General features: G+C 37.7%; 1 protein-coding gene across 2 annotated transcripts in view; it reads left to right on the forward strand.

The window, feature by feature from the left end:
* OPHN1 (oligophrenin 1) overlaps positions 1-20,177 on the forward strand; it is a 495,334-nt gene that overhangs the window by 180,325 nt on the left and 294,832 nt on the right. For both annotated transcript variants that reach the window (XM_046673421.1, XM_046673422.1), the window contains exon 3: positions 8,101-8,196. In XM_046673421.1, coding sequence (XP_046529377.1) covers positions 8,101-8,196 — 96 coding nt within the window. The remainder of the gene's footprint in view (positions 1-8,100; positions 8,197-20,177) is intronic.

Here is a 20,177-nt window from a genome sequence, read left to right on the forward strand (position 1 = left end):
TAGCATTATAGTTGGAAAAGACTAGATTTGATTTCAATCTTCTTAAATTTATTGAGGTTTGCCTTGTTTCCAAATATATGATCTATCCTTGAGAATGTTCTATGAACACTTGAGAAGAATGTATATTCTGCTGTTTTTGGATGGAGTGTTCTAGATATATCAACTAAGTCAAACTGGTCCAGTTTTCATTCAATTCCACTATTTCTTTGTCGACTTTCTGTCTGGATGGTCTATCTATGATGTAAGTGGGATGTTGAGGTCCCTTTCTATTAATGTGTTGTCAATAATATGTCCTTTTAGATTTGTTAATAGTTGCTTTTTGTAGTTTCGTGCCCCTGTATTGGGTGCATTTATGTCTACAAGTGTCTTATTGGTGGAATGTCCCTTTCATCATTATATACTGCCCCTCTTTGTCTCTCTTTACCTGTTTTATGTTGAACTCTACTTTGTCTAAGTATGACAACACCTGCTTTCTTTGATTTGCCATTAACTTGAAGTATTGTCTTCCATACCTTCACTGTAAGCCCGTGTTTGTCTTTGGAACTGAGATGTGTTTCCTGGCGGGGGGGGATATATTGTTGGGTATTGTTCTTTAATCCATCCTGCCACTCTGTGTTTTTTGATTGGAAAATTCATTCCATTTACATTTAGAGTGATTATTGATATATGATGGCTTAATACTGTCATCTTATCACTCACTTTCCAGTTCTTCTGCACTTCCTGTTTCTCCTCACTTGTATTTCAGACTACCAATTCAATTAGGTAGTTTTCTGTGGTGGCTTTCTTCATTTTCTCCTTGTTTATCATATACGGTTCTGTTCTAATTATTAGTTTAGTTGTCATCTTTAAGTTTGCATATAATGTCTTGTAGATGACATACTCCATTTTCTGATAGTCTCCATTTCCTCAGACTATGCCAATTCTCTCTTTCCTCTTCCCCTTCTAACTTATTTTTGTCATATCTTATTCCATCTTGTGTTTTGAATTTGTGGTTAAAATGCTGAGATTATTTTTATTTTGTTTTTCCCTTCTCTTTATTGTTAATGTTAAAGTTAAGTGTTTTCTAACCTGATCTGCTCGAAAGCTGCCATTTTCTGATTATTGCCTATCTAGTCATCTCCTTGATCAGGGCTTTGTAGCCCTTTTCTTATTTTTTTTTCAGGTGTGAGGACCTTCTTGAGTGTTTCTTGTAGGTGGTTCTTGTTGCAATGGAATCCCGTAATTTCGTTTATTTGGGAAAATTTTTATTTCTCCATTGTATGTGAAGAATTTTTTCACTACATAGAGTTTTCTTGGTTGAAAATTTTTGTCTTTCATAATTTTGAATCATTCCACCTCCTAGCCTGTAATGTTTCTGCTGAGTAATCGCCGAGTGCCTGATAAGGGTTCTTTTGTAAGTTATTTTCTTCTGCCTTCCTGCTCATAGTATTTTTTCTGTGTCATTTACTTTTGCCAGCTTTACTACTATATGCCTTGCAGTAGGTCATTTTATATTGATCTACTTATGAGATCTATTGGCCTATTTCACTTGTATTTCCAGCCCTTTCCCCAGATTTGGGAAGTTCTCAGCTATTATTTCTTTGAATGAGATTCCGCTCCATTCTCCTTCTCTATCCCTTCTGGAATACCTGTAATCCTTATGTTGCCTCTCCTAATTGAGTCAGATATTTCTCTGAGAGTTTCTTCATTTCTTTTTAGGCTTACTTCTCTCTTCTCCTAAATCTGAAGCATTTCAATGTTACTGTCCTCTAAGTTGCTAATTCTGTCCTCCATAATGTCATCTTTGTTGTTTAGTGACTCTAGTCTTTTCTTTATCTCACACATTGTATTTTTCATCTTCAACAATTCTATTTGGTTGTTCTTTAAAGTTTCCCTCTCTTTTGTGATGATGTTCCTGAATTTGTTGATTTGTCTTTCTGTGTTTTCTTGTAACTCGTTGAGTTTTTTAATGAATTTCTGTTTCTTCAGTGTTGCTTTCTGGTTAGTTTTCACTTTACTTCTGGTCTGGAAATTTAATGTACTTTTTCATACTGCTTGATGGCATCAACTTTTGCCTCCACATAGTCTTATTATCTGGTCGCAGCTCCCACCTCCTGCCACTGGGTAGGTATCAGGCACTGTGTATTCTTGTCCCAGCATGTTCCAGGGCTCCCCAACTCCAGCCACTGACTCCTTTTCTCTCTGTGTGACGCTTTGACCAATGTTAGATTTTGAGCATGAGGCAGGGGGTGAGGTGCTTTCTTTCTCCTGTGCTTCCCCCAGCCTCTGGTTTTCTCTCTGTGCCATGCTCTAGTCAATTTCTGGGCTGGAGTGCCTGTGTGCCTCCCCCAGCTGCTGCTTTTCTCACTGCGCAGTGGTCTGTGCCATCACAGGGCTGGAGTGCTGGGTGGTGGAAGGAGTTCCTTCATATACCTGCACACCTTTTCCAGCTGCCGTCTGTCTCTCCATGTGGTGCTCTCTATAAGACTCGGAGGGCCTTCTGTGGGAGGAGGGCATATGACAGGCTGCTTATAGCCCTGTCTCTGTCCTGTCTCTGTCCTGTCTCTGTGTATGGTGTAAATAATGGTCTACTTTCATTCTTTTGCATGTGGCTGTCCAGTTTTCAAAACACCATTTATTGAAGAGACTTTCCTTTCTCCATTTTATGTTCTTGGCTCCTTTGTCAAAGGTTAACTCTCCATAGATGTGTTCTTTTGTTTCTGGGCTTTCAATTCTGTTCCATTGATCTCTGTGTCTGTTTTTGTCCCAGTACCACGCTGTTTTGATTCCTATAGCTTTGTAGTACATTTTGAAGTCAGCGATTGTGATGCCTTGAGCTTTGTTCTTGTTTTTAAGGATCGTTTTGGCTGTTAAGGGTCTTTTTTTATATATATATAAATTTTAGGTTCTATTTCTGTGAAGAATGTCATTGGGATTCTGATTGGGATTGCATTGAACCTGTAGATTGCTTTAAGTAATATAGACGGTTTAACTATGATCAATTCTATCCAGGAGCATAGACTAACACTTGATTTCTTTATGTCTTCGATTTCTTTCTATAATATAAGTTCCAGTGTATGGGTCTTTCACCTCCTTGGTTAAATTTATTCCTAGGATTTTTATTTCTTTTGTTGTGATTGTAAATGGAACTGTATTCTTGAGTTCTTTTTCTACTAGGTCATTATTATTGTATAGAAATGCAACTGGTTTTTGTAATTTGATTTTGTATCCTGCAACTGTCCTGTATTTGTTGATTATTTCTAATAGTTTTTTGGTGAATTCTTTAGAGTTTTCTACATATAGACTCATGTCATCCACAAATAGTGAGAGTTTTACTTCTTCCTTTGGATCTGTTTTATTTCTTTGACTTGCCTAATTGCTCTGGCTAAAACTTTCAGTGCTATTTTGAATAAGGGTGACAAGAGTGGGCATTCTTGTTTTCTTCTTGTTCTCAGAGAAATAGCTTTCATTTTCACTGTTGAGTATGATGTTGACTGTGGCTTTGTCATATATGGCCTTTATTATGTTGAGGTACTTTCCTTCTATACTTATTTTACTGAGATTTTTTTTTTATCATAAATGGGTGTTGGATCTTGTCAAATGCTTTCTCTGCATCTATTGAGATGATCATGTGATTTTTATTCTTCATTTTTTTAATGTTGTTTACCACATTGATTGATTTGTGGATATTTAACCATCCCTGCATCCCTTGAATAAATCACACTTGATTGTGGTGTAGTATCCTTTTAATATATTTTTATATTAGATTTGCTAATATTTTGTTAAAGATTTTTGCATCTATCTTCATCAGAGTTATTCGCCTGTAATTTTCCTTTTTTGTGTTGTCCTTCTCTGATTTTGGTATCAAAGTAATATTGGTTGTAAAACGAGTTAAGAAGCATCTCGTCCTCTTCAATTTTTCTGAATGGTTTGATAAGGATAGGAACTAATTCTTTGTTTAGTAGAACTTACCAGAGAAACCGTCTGGTCCTGGACTTTTGTTTAGGGGGAGGTTTTTGATGATTGTTTCAATGTCTTTGTGATTTGTCTGCTCAGATTCTCTGTTTCTTCTTGATTTGGATTTAGGAGGTCATATGATTCTAAGAATTTATCCATTTCTTCTAGGTTATCGGTTTGTGCACATAGCTTTTCACACTACTTCTTTTAATCCTTTGTATTTCTGTGGTGTTGGTTGTAATTTCTCCTCTTTCATTTCTGATTTTGTTTATTTGAGTCCTCTCTCTTTTTTCTTAGTGAGTCTGTCTAAGGGTTTGTCAATTTTGTTTATCTTCTCAGAGAACCAGTTCTTAGATTTAATGATCCTTTCTATTGTTATTTTTAGTCTCTATTTTGTTTATTTCTGCTGTGATTTTTGTTGTTTATTTCCTTCTGTTGAGTTTGGGCTTTGTTTATTTTTCTTTTTCTTGTCCTTTTATGTATAGGATAAGCTTGTTTATTTGAAATTTTTATTCTTTGTTGAAGTAGTGTTGTACTGCTTTAAATTCCCTATTAGTGCCTGTTGTGGCATCCCAGAACAGTTGGTATTTTGTGTTTTCATTTTCATTTGTCTGTAGGTATTTTTTTATTTCTCTTTTGATGTCTTCATTGATCCAATAGTTGTTAAGTAGCATGTTGTTTAGTCTCCACATATTTCTCACTTTCCTAGCTTTTTTCCTGTAATTGATTTCTAGTTTCAAAGCATTATGGTCAGAAAAGTTGCTTGACATGTTTCAACCTTCTTAAATTTATTGAAGCTTTCTTTGTTTCCCAACATGTGGTCTATCTTTGAGAATGTTCTGCATGCACTCGAAAAGAATGTGTTTTCTGCTGTTTACGGTTGGAACATTCTATATATATCTATTAAGGCTATCTACTCTAGTGTTTCATTTAAGGCCACTCTTTCCTTGTTGACTTTCTGTCTGGATAATCTACCCATTGATGTAAGTGGTGTGTTGAGGTCTTCTACTGTTATTGTGTTGCTGTCCATTTCACCAATTCGGTCTGTTAATAGTTACTTCATATACTCTGGTGCCCCTGTGTTTGGTGCATGTATATTGATGAATGCTATGTCTTCTTCCTGGTTGTCCCCTTTATGATCATATAATGCCAACTTTGTTTCTTGTTGTCTTTTTTATCTTCAAGTCTACTTTGTCTGGTTTAAGTATGGCTATACCTGCTTTCTGTTGCTTGCCATTTGCTTGGATTATCATCTTTCATCCCTTCATTCTGAGTGTATGTTTGTCTTTGGAGCTGAGACTTGTTTCCTGGAGGTAGCATATTGTGGGGTCTTGTTTTTTCATCCATCCAGCTACTCTCTGTCTTTTGATTGGAGAGTTCAGTCTATTTACATTTAGAGAGATTATTGTTATATGAGGGCTTAATACTGCCATTTTATCTTTTGTTTTCTGGTTGTTCTATAGTTCCATTGGTTCTTTTCTTTTTCTTTTTGTCTCCCATTTCAACTTGGTGGTTTTCTGTGATAGTTTTCTCTTTTTTTATGATTTGTGACTCTGCTCTGATTTTCTCTTCTGTAGTTACCATGAGGTTTGTATAAAAGATCTCGTAGATGAGATAGTCCTTTTTCTGATGGAATCTTATATCCATTAGACTTTTCAGGTTCCCTCCCTTTCCTCTTCCCCTTCTATGTGTTTGTTATCATAAATTATTCTTTTTTGTGTTTTGAGTCTGTGCCCAAATTGAAGTGATTATGGTTGTTTGATGCTTTCTTTCCCTTTATTTTTATGTTATAAGTTAGAGTTTGCTAATCTAGTCTGATACAGAGCTGAAATTTTCTGATTTTGTCTATTTATCTTCTTGCTCAAAGCTTTGTAAACCTTTGTCTTTTGTTTCAGGTAGGGCTCCCTTCATCATTTCTTGTAAGGCAGTTTTAGTGGTGATGAACTCCTTCTGTTTTTTTTTTGTTCTGGGAAAGTTTTATTTCTCCTTTGTATCTGAAGGATAATTTTTGCTGAAAGAGTATTCTTGACTGATAGTTTTAGTTTTCAATATTTTGAATATATCATTCCACTCTCTCCTAGCCTGTAGACTTTCTTCTGAGAAATCTCCTAAAAGCCTGATGGGGATTCATTTGTAGGTTATTTTCTTCTCTCTTGCTGCCCTTAATATTTTTTCTTTGTCATTGACTTTTGACAGTTTTAATATTATATGCCTTGGAGGAGGTTCTTTTGCATTGAGCTAATTAGGAGTTCTTTTAGCTTCACGTCCTTTCATGTCCAGTTCCTTCCTCAGGTTTGGTAAGTTGTCAGCTATTATTTCTTTGAATAAGCTCTCTGTTTCTTTCTCCCTCTCTTCTCCTTCTTGGCTACCTTTAATCCTTATGTTACTTTTCCTAATTGAGTCAGATATTTCTCAAAGAACTTCTTAATTTTTTAAAAGTCTTAGTTCTCTCTCCTCCTCCACCTGAATCGTTTCTGGCTTTTTATCTTGAAGCTCACTAATTACTCCTCCATAAGTCTGCTCTATTTTTAATGCTTTCTTCATTATTTTTTTTATCTCATTTATTGTGTTCTTCATCTCCAGAATTTCTGTTTTTTTTTTTTTTTTTTTATAAGAATTTCAATTTCTTTGGTGAAGTATTCCTTCAGGTCATTAATTTTATTCCAGAGCTCACTGAACTATCTTTCTGAGTTTTCTTGTAACTCATTGAGTTTCTTTATGACAGGTATTTTGAATTCTCTGTCAGTTAGACTATAATGTTTTGTGACTTCAGGTTTGTTTTCTGGAGAGTTTTCATTCTTTTGTTCTGTCATGTTACTGTAGTTTCACACGGTACTTGAGGAATTGAACCTCTGCTTGTGTATTTGTGGTAGTAACCACCTTTCTTCTTTGCATAAGACTTTGGTTACTTTTGTTCTGAGCTACTTCCGGTTTTGTTTGAGGGCTTGCAATTCCCACCACCCACTGCCCCTGCTAGAGGCATTGTCAGTACTCTCATTGTGCTGCTGGTGCCTCTGAGGTTGCTGGTGCTGTGTTGCTTACAATGTCAGTGTAGTCTCAGGTGTCGCTACTTGGGTCACCAGCATCCCAGCACTTCTGCTGCTTCCTGGGTCTCCTGGGTATCTTGTTCCTCCACTGGCTCTCCATAGGCTCGGATGCTGCCACTCAATGCACCAGCTATGCTGCTGCCCCCAGGTTGTCTCAGGCTGCTGTTGCACTGCTGCCCAGTTTGCTGGTTTCATGGGTGTTGCTGCTGCTGCCCGGGCCCAGAAGCCTGGGGACTTGTATGCAGCCCCTGCTGCTGATAAAGCTGATGTTGGGGGTACCACCACTGGCAGCTGGGCCACCAGTTTGGCTGTGGTTCTTGCTGCCCCCTATCATAGGTTCCACTTGCTGTTGTCTGCCATCATGCTGACGTCACTCAATTGTGATGAAATTTTATACCATCATTAAAATTTTGTATAATAAATTTAAAAATCACTGACCAAAAAAAATACATTTGTCTGGCCATAGCACTCTCAGTATTTTCATTCATTTTCTCCTTAATTTATGTCCTTAGGTGAATACTCTGTGAGCAAGTTAAATTTGTTCCTTTGCCAGATAGTATCCTAACCCAAGCTGTCATCTGGTTCATGTTATAGTCTCCAAATGGCGCCTCTATTGTCGTTGAAAGGGCCCTGCAGAGGCAGATGGACTGCCTGGCTTCTAGTTCCAGCTCTTCCAGCTAGCTCTGAGACATGGAGTTAAATTTTTCTTTGTAGGATGATTGTAAATATTTGGCAAGAGGTGAGAAAGCAAGTCCATTGCCCATAACAGTGCTCAATGAATGCTTAAGGAGACTCTTTTAGTTGTACAACTAAGTAGCTTTAACTCTTACAGGCTTTGAGTAGAACAGGTCAGAGAGCACAGGGATTGAGGATAAAACCTATCCCATAACTTAAAGAAGGATTTCACTAAGCTTCCCTCCTTCTTCTTTAGTGTGTGGTTTTACTTGTTCAAATCTTCTACTGAAGGTCTAATCTTTTACTTAACTGCATTCAATGCTAGTTTTTATGTGCTGGCAGCACTTCCTCATGCTTTTCTCCCATCTGCCCTAACAGAGATGAGGAAATCAATCAAAAGACAGCAGTGTTGACCATTTCTCCTCTTTCCCTTCCTTTTCAGATTATTCCTCAGCTGTTCAGAAATTTTCACAGACGCTGCAGTCCTTTCAGTTTGATTTCATTGGAGACACTCTGACTGATGACGAAATTAACATTGGTAAGTCTTCAGCTACACGTGACCATGTGCCTCTCAATGCAGGTCTGAGATCATGCAGCCTTCTTGGTTGTGGATACAGAGAACCTGGGCATCTTCATCCCCTGTGGTCCAGTGCCAAGCTCCTGGGAGACTGCTTACAAAGGATAAAGAAACATTCCCTCCCAGTTGCATTTCCTCCTTACACAAAAGCAATCCAAAGATATCCCTTAAACCTCCACTGAGGCCTTTGACTCAGTCAGTCTGCAGGGCAATTTTTCTTTAAAGAATCTAATGCATGATATTTTTTTGCAAAGGATAAATTAAAGTTTGATTTTGTTTATCTTCCAAGATAAATCAGAGTAATAGTCTTCTAAGGAACAAATTCCCCAGAAAGTTTTAAATTAGTATTTATATATGTACAGCTTTTCAGGCAACAGAAGATTTGACATCTCCCTTGGGAACTGAATTTAACAACTCACTCGAAGGGCTGTGTTATCTTAGACAAGATATTTCCTCTCTCTGAGCCTTAGTCTTGTCTTCTGTCAAATATGGTTAGTATCTATCAAGGATGTTACAAAGGTGAGATTGAACTGTGTCAGTAAAAGGAACTTTGTGTTTGTGATAGTAGTTATGAAGTTAAAGTATTGTCAGCAAACTATGGCCCTTTGGACAAATCTTGCCCATCACATAAAATTTTGTTGGAATATAGCCACACTTATTTGTTTAAGTATTGTCCTTTGGGTGCTTTAGCACTACACCAGTAGCATTGAGTAGTAGTGGCAGAGACTAGAAGGCTTTCAAAACCTAAAATATTTGCCCTCTTGCCATTTAAGAAAAAGTTTGGTGACCACTGAGTTAAAGAGTTAGTGTAAAGCATTTGCTGGATGAGAACACTGAACCACAGAACTATTGTGAATGATCTCATTTCACTGAAACATGTTAGTAACAGAATCATATTTATGAACCCTAGAACTAAAAGAAAAAATATATTATCATTAAATGTTCATTGTAGTAAATATGAATACTATATAAAAGAATAAAATTACTTCTGGCACAGAAGCAATGTACTGAAAGTTCTGACATGTTATCTTTTAACTCTCTTTTGCACATGTATCTGTTTTATGTGTGTGCAGTTTAGTTCATACTAGATACCTAATTTTGTCTTTTTAGCCTAACATTTCATCATAAGCATTTTCTCATAACCTTTAAAATTCTTTGTAAATTTTGTGGGGGCTCAAGAACATTGTTTTGTTCACTGCTGTTTCCCTAGCACATAGAAGTGTGCACAGCATATAGTAGATGCTCCATACATGGTTGCTGAATGAATGAATAATGGGTGCATTGGAATTTCATTATTACAGGAGCCATACTTTATGTAATATTCAACTATTGTTGGAAATTTGCCTATTTCCAACGTTTCACTATTATATATAATACTACAATGACTATTTTTACTACGATTAAGATTGGTGACAGTTTTGGTTAAATCTGGTGGTGTAACTAGTGAGGCAGACATTTGCATTTGGATTATTTCCTTATTCACTCCATTTTACTTCTGTAAATCTATTTTGGTCCAAGGGCATGACTTATTTAAAAGTTAATATTATGGGCTCTGAAGTCAGAGAGCCCAAGTTTAAACCCTAGCTTTGCAACTTATTAGCTGTGTAACTTTGGCAAGTGACTTCACCTCTCTGAGTGTTAATTTTTCTAAACTATAAAATAGGGGTGAAGTGATCAATGCAAAGTGTGCACAGTGCCTAAATAAATGTTAGCTATTTAATCATTATTGTTAATACGAGATTTGTTTTCTTTGTACTCTGCAATGGACTGAATGTTTAGTGTCCCCCTAAAATTCATCTGTTGAAATTCTAGCCCCCAATGTGATGGTGTTAGGAGGTGGGGTTTTGGGAAGTGCCTAGGTCATGAAAGTGGAGCCCTCGTGAGTGGAATTAGTGCTCTTATAAAAGAGAGCCCAGTGAGCTCTATGACTTTCTTTCCATCATGTGATGATACAATGAAAAGTTAGTTCTCTGCAACCTGGAAGAGAGCTCTCACCAGAACCTGACCATGCTGACACCCTTATCTCAGACTGCCAGCCTTTGGAACTGTAAGAAACAAATTTCTGTTGTTTATAAGCCACCTAGTCTATGGTATTTTGTTATAGCAGCCAAACTCATAAGACAAAAATTGGTACTGAACACTGGGGGTGCTGCTATAACAAATATGTGAAAATGTAGAAGTAGCTTTGGAACTGGGTAATGGCCAGAGGCTGGAAGAGTTTTAAGGTGCATTTAAAGGCAAGTAAGGTGAGAACTCAGAAAGAGAAGAGAATGGTTGAGAAAGCTTCAATCTTCTTGGACAATACTTAAGTAGTCATGAACAGAATATTGGTAGAAATATGGATGGTAGAGGCCATTCTGTTGAGATCTCAGACAGAAATGAGGAAGATGTTATTATTGGACAATGGAGAAAGGGTGATCCTTGTTATAAAGAGGCAAAGAAGTTGGCAGAATTATATTCATGTTCTAGTGTTTTGTAGATGGTAAAACTTGCAAGCAATAAAATTGGATCTTTGGCTGAGGAGATTTCTAAGCAAAGTATTAAAGGAGTGTATTGGTTCCTCCTGACTGCTTATAGTAAAATGTGAAAGGGAAGAAATTAATTGAAGATGGAATTGTTGAGCAAAATGGAACCAGAACTTAAAATTTGGATAATTCTCTGCCTGTCCGTATTACAAAAAATGAGAAAGTGTGTTTGGAAGAGAACACTAAGGGTATGGTGAATTTACTATTTGATAAGCAGATTAGTGTGAACCATGGATTTAATCAATCGTCTCAACAAAATCCAGGAATAGAGATGGGATTGTACCAGCAGAAACACTGCCAGTTAGGTCTAAATGAAACGGCAAAAATGGGACAAAATGAAGGAAGACCGTTCAACTTCTTAGACTCTACAGGACCAGACCGTAGAGTAATTTTGCTGTGAACATGCACTGTTCTTCAAGGCAAGGGACAAAGGACCCTGAAGGTGATTCAGAGATCATCAGGGCTGCTACTCACATGGTAGGCCTAGAGTGCATAGGCCCTGGGAGGCAGGGCTGCCTCCACCTAAGATTTCAAAAGGTAAGACCAATACCCAGGGAGCCATAGGGGTGGGGCCACCCTCCAGAAACCTGAGAGTACAACACTGCCATCCAGACACCACCAAGGCATGACTGGGGTTACTACAGAGAGCCACAGTGTAGGCAGCCCTCCACCAAACTGTGGCAGTGATGTTGCCACCTTAGTGGGCCTAGAAGTTAGGACTGCTGCCTCGGTGAGTTTGGAAGGCAGAACATCAAGATAAAGAGCATTATTCTCAAGCTTTAAGATCACATGGAACTTGCCTTGCTAGATTTTGGACTTGCTTGGGACCCATCATCCCTTCCTCCCTTTCTCCCTTTTGGAATGGGAATGTCTTGTCTATTCCTGTCTCACCAGTGTATTTTGGAAGCACATAACTTGTTTAGTTTCACACTTTCCAGCTAGAGAGGAATTTTGCCTCAGGATAATTCGTACCTTGAGCCTCACTCATATTTGATTTAGGTATTTAGATAAGACTTTGTACTTTAGATTTCAGAGTTGGCACTGGAATGAGTTAAGAGTTTTGGGGCTGTTGAGATGGAATTAATGTATTTTGCATGTGAGAAGGACATAAATGTTGTGGGGCAAGGGATGGAATGCAATGAACTGAATATTTGTATCTCCCCAAAATTCATGTTGAAAGCCTAACTCCGTATGTGATGGTAGCAGGAAGTGGAGGCTTTGGGAGGTAATTAGATTTTGAGGGTGGAGCCCTTATGAATGGGATTAGTGCCCTCATAAAAGGGACTTCAGAGAGCTCTCTATCCGTCTTTCCATCATGTCAGGATACAATGAGAAGTTAGCAGTCTGCAACCCAGAAGAAGGCTGTCACTAGAACCTGACCATGCTGGCACTCTGATCTTGGACTTCCAGCCTCCAGAACTATGAGAAATATCTGTTGTTTATATGCCACCCAATCCACTGTATTTTGTTATAGCAGCTCAAATTGACTAAAACATACTTCTTTGTTAAAATAACTACTACTTACCTATCGATTGGTAACTTTGAAGATTGGAGATACATGGTAGATTTCCCTAAATATCTATTTTTTTCTGCTAGAAGAGTCTGACTTTGAACAGGTGCCCATTATCCCCAAAGCCAAGCAACAGATCTGAGATATGTTTTCTGTCATCTTTTATGCTGAACTTTGTGTTTCAACTCCCTTACCTCCCTGAACTCCACTGTAAATGTCAACTAGTGCCATGCAGGAAATAAGAGTGTCTGAGCTTGAGCATAATGGCTTATAAACAAGAATAAAAATGATCCCCTGGTGCTTCCAGGTTCCTATGGGTGTCTGTGGGCTCCATGTGAGTTGGTACCTGAGACACATTTTATTCTTAATGTATGCTTTATGGTTACCCTTTAACTCAGTTACCATTTGCCTGCCAACTGCAGAAACTCATAGTTATCATCTGACCCTTGCTTTTAGGGATACTGACTCATGAACTAACGTTTATTGATGGGGACTGAAAAGAGACTTTGAAAATTTCATTGGCCTGTCATAGACAGTGCCATTGTTGAATTTGTCATTTTGAAAGCTGGGATTTGTGGTAGTAGTGAGAAGAACAACTAATGCTCCAACAGCTGAGGCTGAGGCTCTTTGGAGGCTTTGAGAAGAAATCTTAGAGACCCTACTGGGAGACTATTTTTGGGAAAAACCGGTTCCTTTGGAAGGTGAAACAGCAGAGTGTGCCATACCCTCTAATTGCCAACACTACTGGCTCTGAGTCAGTACATCTTCTGTTTCACTGGAAATATTGGCAAGAGTACAGTTAGGATGGAATTTTGAGTTGAACTTTTAGATTTCACGTTACATGTGAAGAGGTTCTTGCGGTTCTTCCCACAATGAGTTTTTCATGGTGGCTGCAAGAGGTAACTCAGTAACATTAACACCATTGTAGATACCAGCTATCTAACAGAGATAGTAGTGATTCCTAGAGAATGTGAAGGAAAGCCTGTGGCCTCTCTGAAGAGTTGCTTCCCATGATGATCCGCTCTAGGACCTAATCTGAGCAGTCTGTGTACAATAGGGACAAGTGGGAGAAAGTGTTTTACTGCCCTGACCATGACATTTGTCACTGCTCTAGAGAAAGACATCTGTGCCTTAAATTGACATTGCGTGGCCTTTTCTTTACCATTATGGCTCAGTAACGAAAGGAAATCCCAGGTGTTTAGGTAGTCTTTTTTCTGCTTCAGATTTGAGTTTTATTTATTAGCTCTAGGATCTTGGCAACATTACTTGCCTTTGTTGATCCTCTGTTTCCCTCATCTGTAAAGCAGGGAGTATAATCTACTTCACAGAATTGTGAGGAGTCAGTCAGATAAATACATGTATCAGGCAGTGTATGTAAGTCATTTGGCTTAGTGTCTGGCATGTGGTTGGTGCTCAAAAACTCATAGTTGTTATTGATCCTACTTAGGAAGATGGTAGAATCTAATTTTTGGAAAAAGATGTCAGTGTGAAATTATACTTCCTGAATTAACTACAAAAGGAAAATGTAAAACAAAATGTCAGTGTGCACAGGGACCTTAGAGAATATCTAGTTCAGTTACTCCTAATATAGCTTCATATCAGAATCGCCTGGAGATCTTGTTGATCCAGAGTCTCAGGACCCATCTTAGATCAAATGAATCAGGATCTCTGTAGCGGAGCCCAGGGCCCTGATTTCTACATGGTCTTTGTAACATCAGTGAGCATTTTAGAACCCCAGATCAGGTCTCAGGGTTTTTCCAACTGTGTTCCTTGGAGCCTCAGTGTCTTCCATCTGCCCAAGCTCGAATGAAGCATGTAAGAATTTGCTTGAAGAATTGAATTCGCAGATTAAAAGAAAAAAGAAGCCATACTTTCGGAGTGCTTACCAAGTACCGGATATTGTTCTAAGCACTTTACATAAACCAATGAGAGAGAGAATATTAATCTAGTTTGACACCCTCCCCACCCTCCAATTCTATACATAGGGAAACCGAGGTCCAGAGGTAGATTAGTGATTATAGAAGGTCTCACACAGCTAGGTAGTGCCAGATTTACTGCTAGAACCGAAGCCTCCTAAAGCTCAATTGATTTACTCAACATATTTTTATTGAATACCTGCTATGAACCCTGCCTTTGTGGAGCTTCCATTCAGGTGAGTTTTAGGAAGTATAGGCAAATGACTCCTTATCTCATCACAGTACCAGAAGGTAGAAAGAAGATTGTTTCACACATTGGCTTGAGAGAACCTCCTTGTTCTGTTCTGAGGATCCTTGATATATCTTTGCTCATTTGTAAATAAGTAGTGAGTGTCCATTAAGTGCCATAGACCTTGGATTCAGAGACACAGAATATATATCCCTGCCCTCAAGGATCTCATAATCTATTAAAGGAGGCATGTGAGTAAACTACAATTGCAATACAATAAGTTCTATAATAGAGGTAAGCACATGGAAGTCCCTATTCCAGACTGGGGTGTGTGTTTGTGTGTATGTGTGTGTGTTTGTATGTGGAAGGGTGATGGGGAGAATAAACAAGGAGGGATTCTAAGAAAAGTGATATCTAAGATCCTGGGCTAGGGTGAGGCAAGTGAGGCTACTAGAGGTCAAATTTAAGGAGACACTTATTCTTAGGTTCATACAAAGTGCAGATGGGCAACAGATGTGAGTGCCTCCTTAAATTTTGTACCCTAAGTACCTCACTTGTCTCACCCCTGTCCTCGTCCTCCTCTGAGTTGAATTTTTGATGAATGAGTAATATTTAGGAAAAGATAGGCAGGGAAAACAAATATACACAGCCACAGTTGAGGGGAGTGAGATTATCTTTCTTGAAACTGGAAGTCATTGAATGTGACTGGAAAGATTGGGAAGGAGTCAGAAATAAGACCATAAAGATATGTTGGGGTGAAGTTAGAGTCTTGATAGCTGATGAAAATGAGCAAAGCAGGCTGGATATAGGATGGCAACTGATATTCTATCTCTGTGACTTGGTAATAGAGGGTGGGGCTTGTGGCAAACCATCTAAAAGCATCATCCTCTAATGGGCTCCAGTGATTGTTGGCATCTAAAAATGTGGGCCCTATGTTGCCTGAATATCTGATTTTTTACCAGAAGGTGATATCCAGATATTGTATGCATAATATCCCTATTTTTTGTGTCAGCAATTAAGTCAAATTTAAAACATTGTGCAAACCAAACAAAACATACCTGTTGGCCCATGGCTTTGTGATGCTGATGCCTGGGTTAGATAGTGAAGGTCCTGGATTACCTCATGTAAGAGTTTGGATTGTATCCTAAAGCTTATGGGGAAAAATATAGAGATGGGAAAAGATCAGGAAGGAGGACCCAGGCAGATTCCCAAAAGTTTTGCCTTAATCTTAAAAACTCTGAGGATTATCTGTGGATTTCACTGGAGAACCTCATGTTTTAACCTTGAGTTTCAGTCTTGATATCACTAAGCAGGGTGTCCATTGGGTGAACCCTGGTAGCATAGTCCTTCACTTCTGTGCATCTAGCTTGCTGCCTCTTCCCTAGCAGGTTGTTTGCTTATGCCTGGAGAAAGAAAAAGAAGTGGGTTTATTTTTTTCGCAACTTAAGCTTTCTTTTAGTTAATGTTTGCATAATATATTCATCCTTTTGTTTTTAAACTGTTTGCAACGTTGTATTAAAGTGAACCTCTGGTATACTGCATAGAATTGGGTCATACTTGTTGTTGTTAATCAAGTCCTACAATCTCTGCCATTTCATTGTGTTTGCACCATTTATATTTAATGTCATTATTGAAGGTTCTTTTCAAGGTTAGCATTGTATTCTTTGTTTTCTGCTTGTTCCCTCTATTGTTTGTTCTTCAGTTTTCTCTTTCCTGCCTTTTTAGAATGCTTTTTAGTATTCAATTTTAATTTTTCTATTGGTGTTCTAACTGTAACTCTTTGCATGTTGTTTCCTAAGTGGCTGTTGTAGGTATTATAATATACACACCTAATTTCACAGAGTCCACATAGAGTTAACATTTTACCTCTTCAAGAGAAAGGTAGAAGCCTTACCATGGTGTAGATACTTTTACCCTTACCCCTTTGTGCTGTAGTTGTTCTGTCTATTACATCTACACTTATGAAAACCCCGCCAGACAAGGTTAACACTTTGCTTTAGAAAACCAGACACATTATAAAGAACTTAGAGAAGTATGTGCGATTACATTTATCTAGATATTTGCTACTTTTTACTCTTCCTTTATTTTTTTATTGAGTTCATAATAGTTTACAATATTGTGAAATTTCAGTTGTACATTATTACTCATGTGTCACCATGTAAGTACTCCCCTTCAATCGCTGTGCCCACTGCCCAGCCCCCTTGGCCCAGTAACCACTGAACTGTTCTCTTCGTCTGTGAGTTTGTTTAGCTTCCGCATATGAGTAAAATCATACAGTGTTTGTCTCTCTCTGTTTGGCTTGTTTCGCTTAATAGAATACCCTCCAGGTCCATCCATGATGTTACAAATGGAACAATTTTATCTTTTTTATGGCTTAGCAGTATTCTATTGTGTGTGTGTGTGTGTGTGTGTGTGTATGTATTCCCCACATCTTCTTTATCCAATCATCAATCGATGGGCATGTGAGTTGATTCCATGTCTCAGCTATTGTGAATAATGCTGCAATGAACATAGGGGTGCATAAGTCACTTTGAGTTGTTGATTTCAAGTTCTTTGGCTAGAGACCCAGTAGTGGAATAGCTGGGTCATATGGTAGTTCTATTTTTAGTGTTTTGAGAAGTCTCCATACTGTTTTCCATAGTGGCTGCACCAGTTTGCATTCCCACCAGCAGTGTGTGAGGGTTTCCTTTTCTTCACAACCTCTCCAGGACTTGTTATTTTTGGTTTTAGTGATTCTAGCCATTTTAACAGGTATAACGTGATATCTTAGTGTAGTTTTGATTTGCATTTCCCTGATGATTAGTGATGTTGAATGTCTTTTCACGTGCCTGTTGGCCATCTGTATATGTTCTTTGGAGAAATGTCTGTTCATATCCTCTGCCCATTTTTTAATTGGGTTGTTTGTTTATTGTTGTTCAGTTGAGAGAGTTCTTTGTATATTATGGAGATTAACCCCTTGTCAGATATACGACTTGCAAATATTTTCTCCCAATTGGTGGATTGTCTCTCTTTTGAGTCTAGTTTCTTTTGCCTTGCAGAAGCTCTTTAGTCTGATGAACTCCTGCTTGTTTCTTTTTTTCTTTTGTTTCCCTTGTCTGAGAAGACATGGTATTCGAAAATATCCTTTTTAGTTTGATGTCAAAGAGTATACTACCTATATTATCTTCCAGGAGTTTTATACTTCAGGACTTATCTTCAAGTCTTTGATCCATTTTTGTGTATGGCATGAGAATGGTCTACCTTCATTCTTTTGCATGTGGCTGACCAGTTTTTGCAACACCATTTATTGAAAAGACTGTCTTTTCTCCATTGTGTTTTCATGGCACCTTTGTTGAAGATTAGCTGTCCTTAGATATGCAGTTTTATTTCTCTGCTTTCAGTTCTATTCCATTGATTTGTGTGTCTGTTTTTGTACCAGTACCATACTGTTTTGATAACTATGGCTTTGTAGTACATTTTGAAGTCAGTGATTGCAATGCCACCAGCTTTGTTCTTGTTTCTCAGGATTGCTTTGGATATTTGGGGGCTTTTATTGCCCCATATGGATTTTAAGATTTTTTGTTCTATTTCTGTGAAGAATGTCATTGGGATTCTGCTTGGGATTGCATTGAATCTGTAGGGTGCTTTGGGTAGTATGGACATTTTAACTATGTTTATTCATCCAGTCCTTGTGCATGGAATATCTTTCCTTCACTTTATGTTACCATGTATTTCTTTAAATAATGTCTTATAGTTTTCATTGTAGAAGTCCTTCACCTCCTTGGTTAAATTTATTCCTAGATACTTTATCCTTTTTTGTGATTGTAAATGGAATTGTATTCTTGAGTTCTCTTTCTGTAAGTTCATTACTAGAGTATAGAAATGCAATTCAGTTTTGTAAGTTGATTTTTTACCCTGCAACTTTACTGTAGTTATTAATTATTTCTAATATTTTTCCACTGGATTCTTTAGGTTGTTTAATATATAAGATCATGTTGTCTGCAAACAGCGAGAGGTTCACTTCTTCACTCCCTATTTGAATTCCTTTTATTCCTTTCTTTTGCCTAATTGCTCTGGCCAAAACCTCCAGTACTGTGTTGAATAAGAGTGGTGATAGTGGGCATCCCTGTCTTGTTCGTGTTCTCAGAGGCATCACGTTTAGTTTTTCCCCATTGGGTACAATGTTGGCTGTGGGTTTGTCATATATGGCCTTTGTTATGTTGAGGTAATTTCCTTCGATCCCCATTTTGTTAAGAGTTTTTATCATAAATGGCTGTTGGATCTTGTCAAATGCTTTCTCTCTGTCTATTGAGATGATCACATGGTTTTTATTCCTCAATTTGTTGATGTGGTGTATCACATTGATTGCTTTGTAGATGTTGAACCATCTCTGTGTCCCTGATATATAACTCCCACTTTATCATGATGTATGATGTTTTTGATGTATTGCTGTATCGGGTTGCCAATATTTTTTTGAGGATTTTTGCATCTATGTTCATCAGCGATATTGGCTTGTACTTTTCCTTTTTTTGTGTTGTCCCTGTCAGGCTGTGGTATCATGGTGATGTTGGCCTCAAAGAATGTGTTAGTAAGTGTTCCATCTTCCCTAATTTTTTTGAATACTGTGAGAAGGATAGGTATTAAATTGTCTCTGAAAGTTTGATAGAATTCTCCAGGGAGGACATCTGTCTCTGGCTTTTATTTTGGGGGATGCTTTTGATTACTGTTTCAATATTTTTCCTTGTGGTTAGTCTATTCAGATTACCTATTTCTTCTTGATTCAGTGTTGGGATGTTGTACGAGTCTAGGGATTTATCCATCTCCTATATATTGTCCATATTGTTGGCATATAGCTTTTTGTAGTATTCTCTCATAATCCATTGTATTTCTGTGGTATCATTGTTATCTCTCCTCTTTCATTTCTAATTTTATTTATCTGAGCTTTCTCTCTTTTTTTCTTTGTACGTCTGGCTAGGGGCTTTGGCAATTTTATTTATCTTCTCAAAGAACCAGCTCTTTGTTTCACTGATCCTTTCTACTGTCTTTTTTTGTTTCAATAGCATTTATTTTTGCTCTGATTTTTATTACATCTCTCTCTCTGCTTACTTTGGGCTTTGTTTGTTATTCTTTTTCTAGTTCAGTTATGTGTATTTTGAGACTGTTTATTTGGGATTTTTTTGTTTGTTAAGGTGAGCCTGTATGGCAATGATTTTCCCTCTTCATATGGTTTTTGCTATATTACATATAAGTTGATATGGTATGTTTTCATTTTCATTTGTCTCCTGATATTTTTTGATTTCTCCTTTAATTTCTTCACTGATCCATTTGTTGTTCAATAGCCTGTTGTTTAGTCTCCACATCTTTGTCCCTTTATCTGTTTTTTCTTTTAGTTAATTTCTAGCTTCATAGCATTGTGATCAGAAAAGATGCTTGTTATTATTTCAATATTTTTAAATTTATCAAGGCTTGCCTTGTTTCCCAACATATGATCTATCCTTGGCAATGTGCCATGTGCACTTGAGAATCACGTAAATTCTGCTGAATTGGTTGGAATGTCCTATATATGTCTCTTAAGTCCAACTGGTCTAGCTTTTCATTTAATTCCACTGTTTCCTTGTTGATTTTCTGTCTGGATGATCTATCAATTTATGTGAGTGGGGTGTTGAGATCCCCTACTATTATTGTGTTATTGTTAATATCTTCTTTTAGGTTTGTTAATAGTAGCTTTATCTGCTCTGGTGCTCCTGTGTTGGGTCCATAGATATTTATAAGTGTTATGTCTT

Source organism: Equus quagga, chromosome 10 (genome assembly GCF_021613505.1).
Source record: "Equus quagga isolate Etosha38 chromosome 10, UCLA_HA_Equagga_1.0, whole genome shotgun sequence".
In the NCBI taxonomy this organism is placed as follows: Eukaryota; Metazoa; Chordata; class Mammalia; order Perissodactyla; family Equidae; genus Equus; species Equus quagga.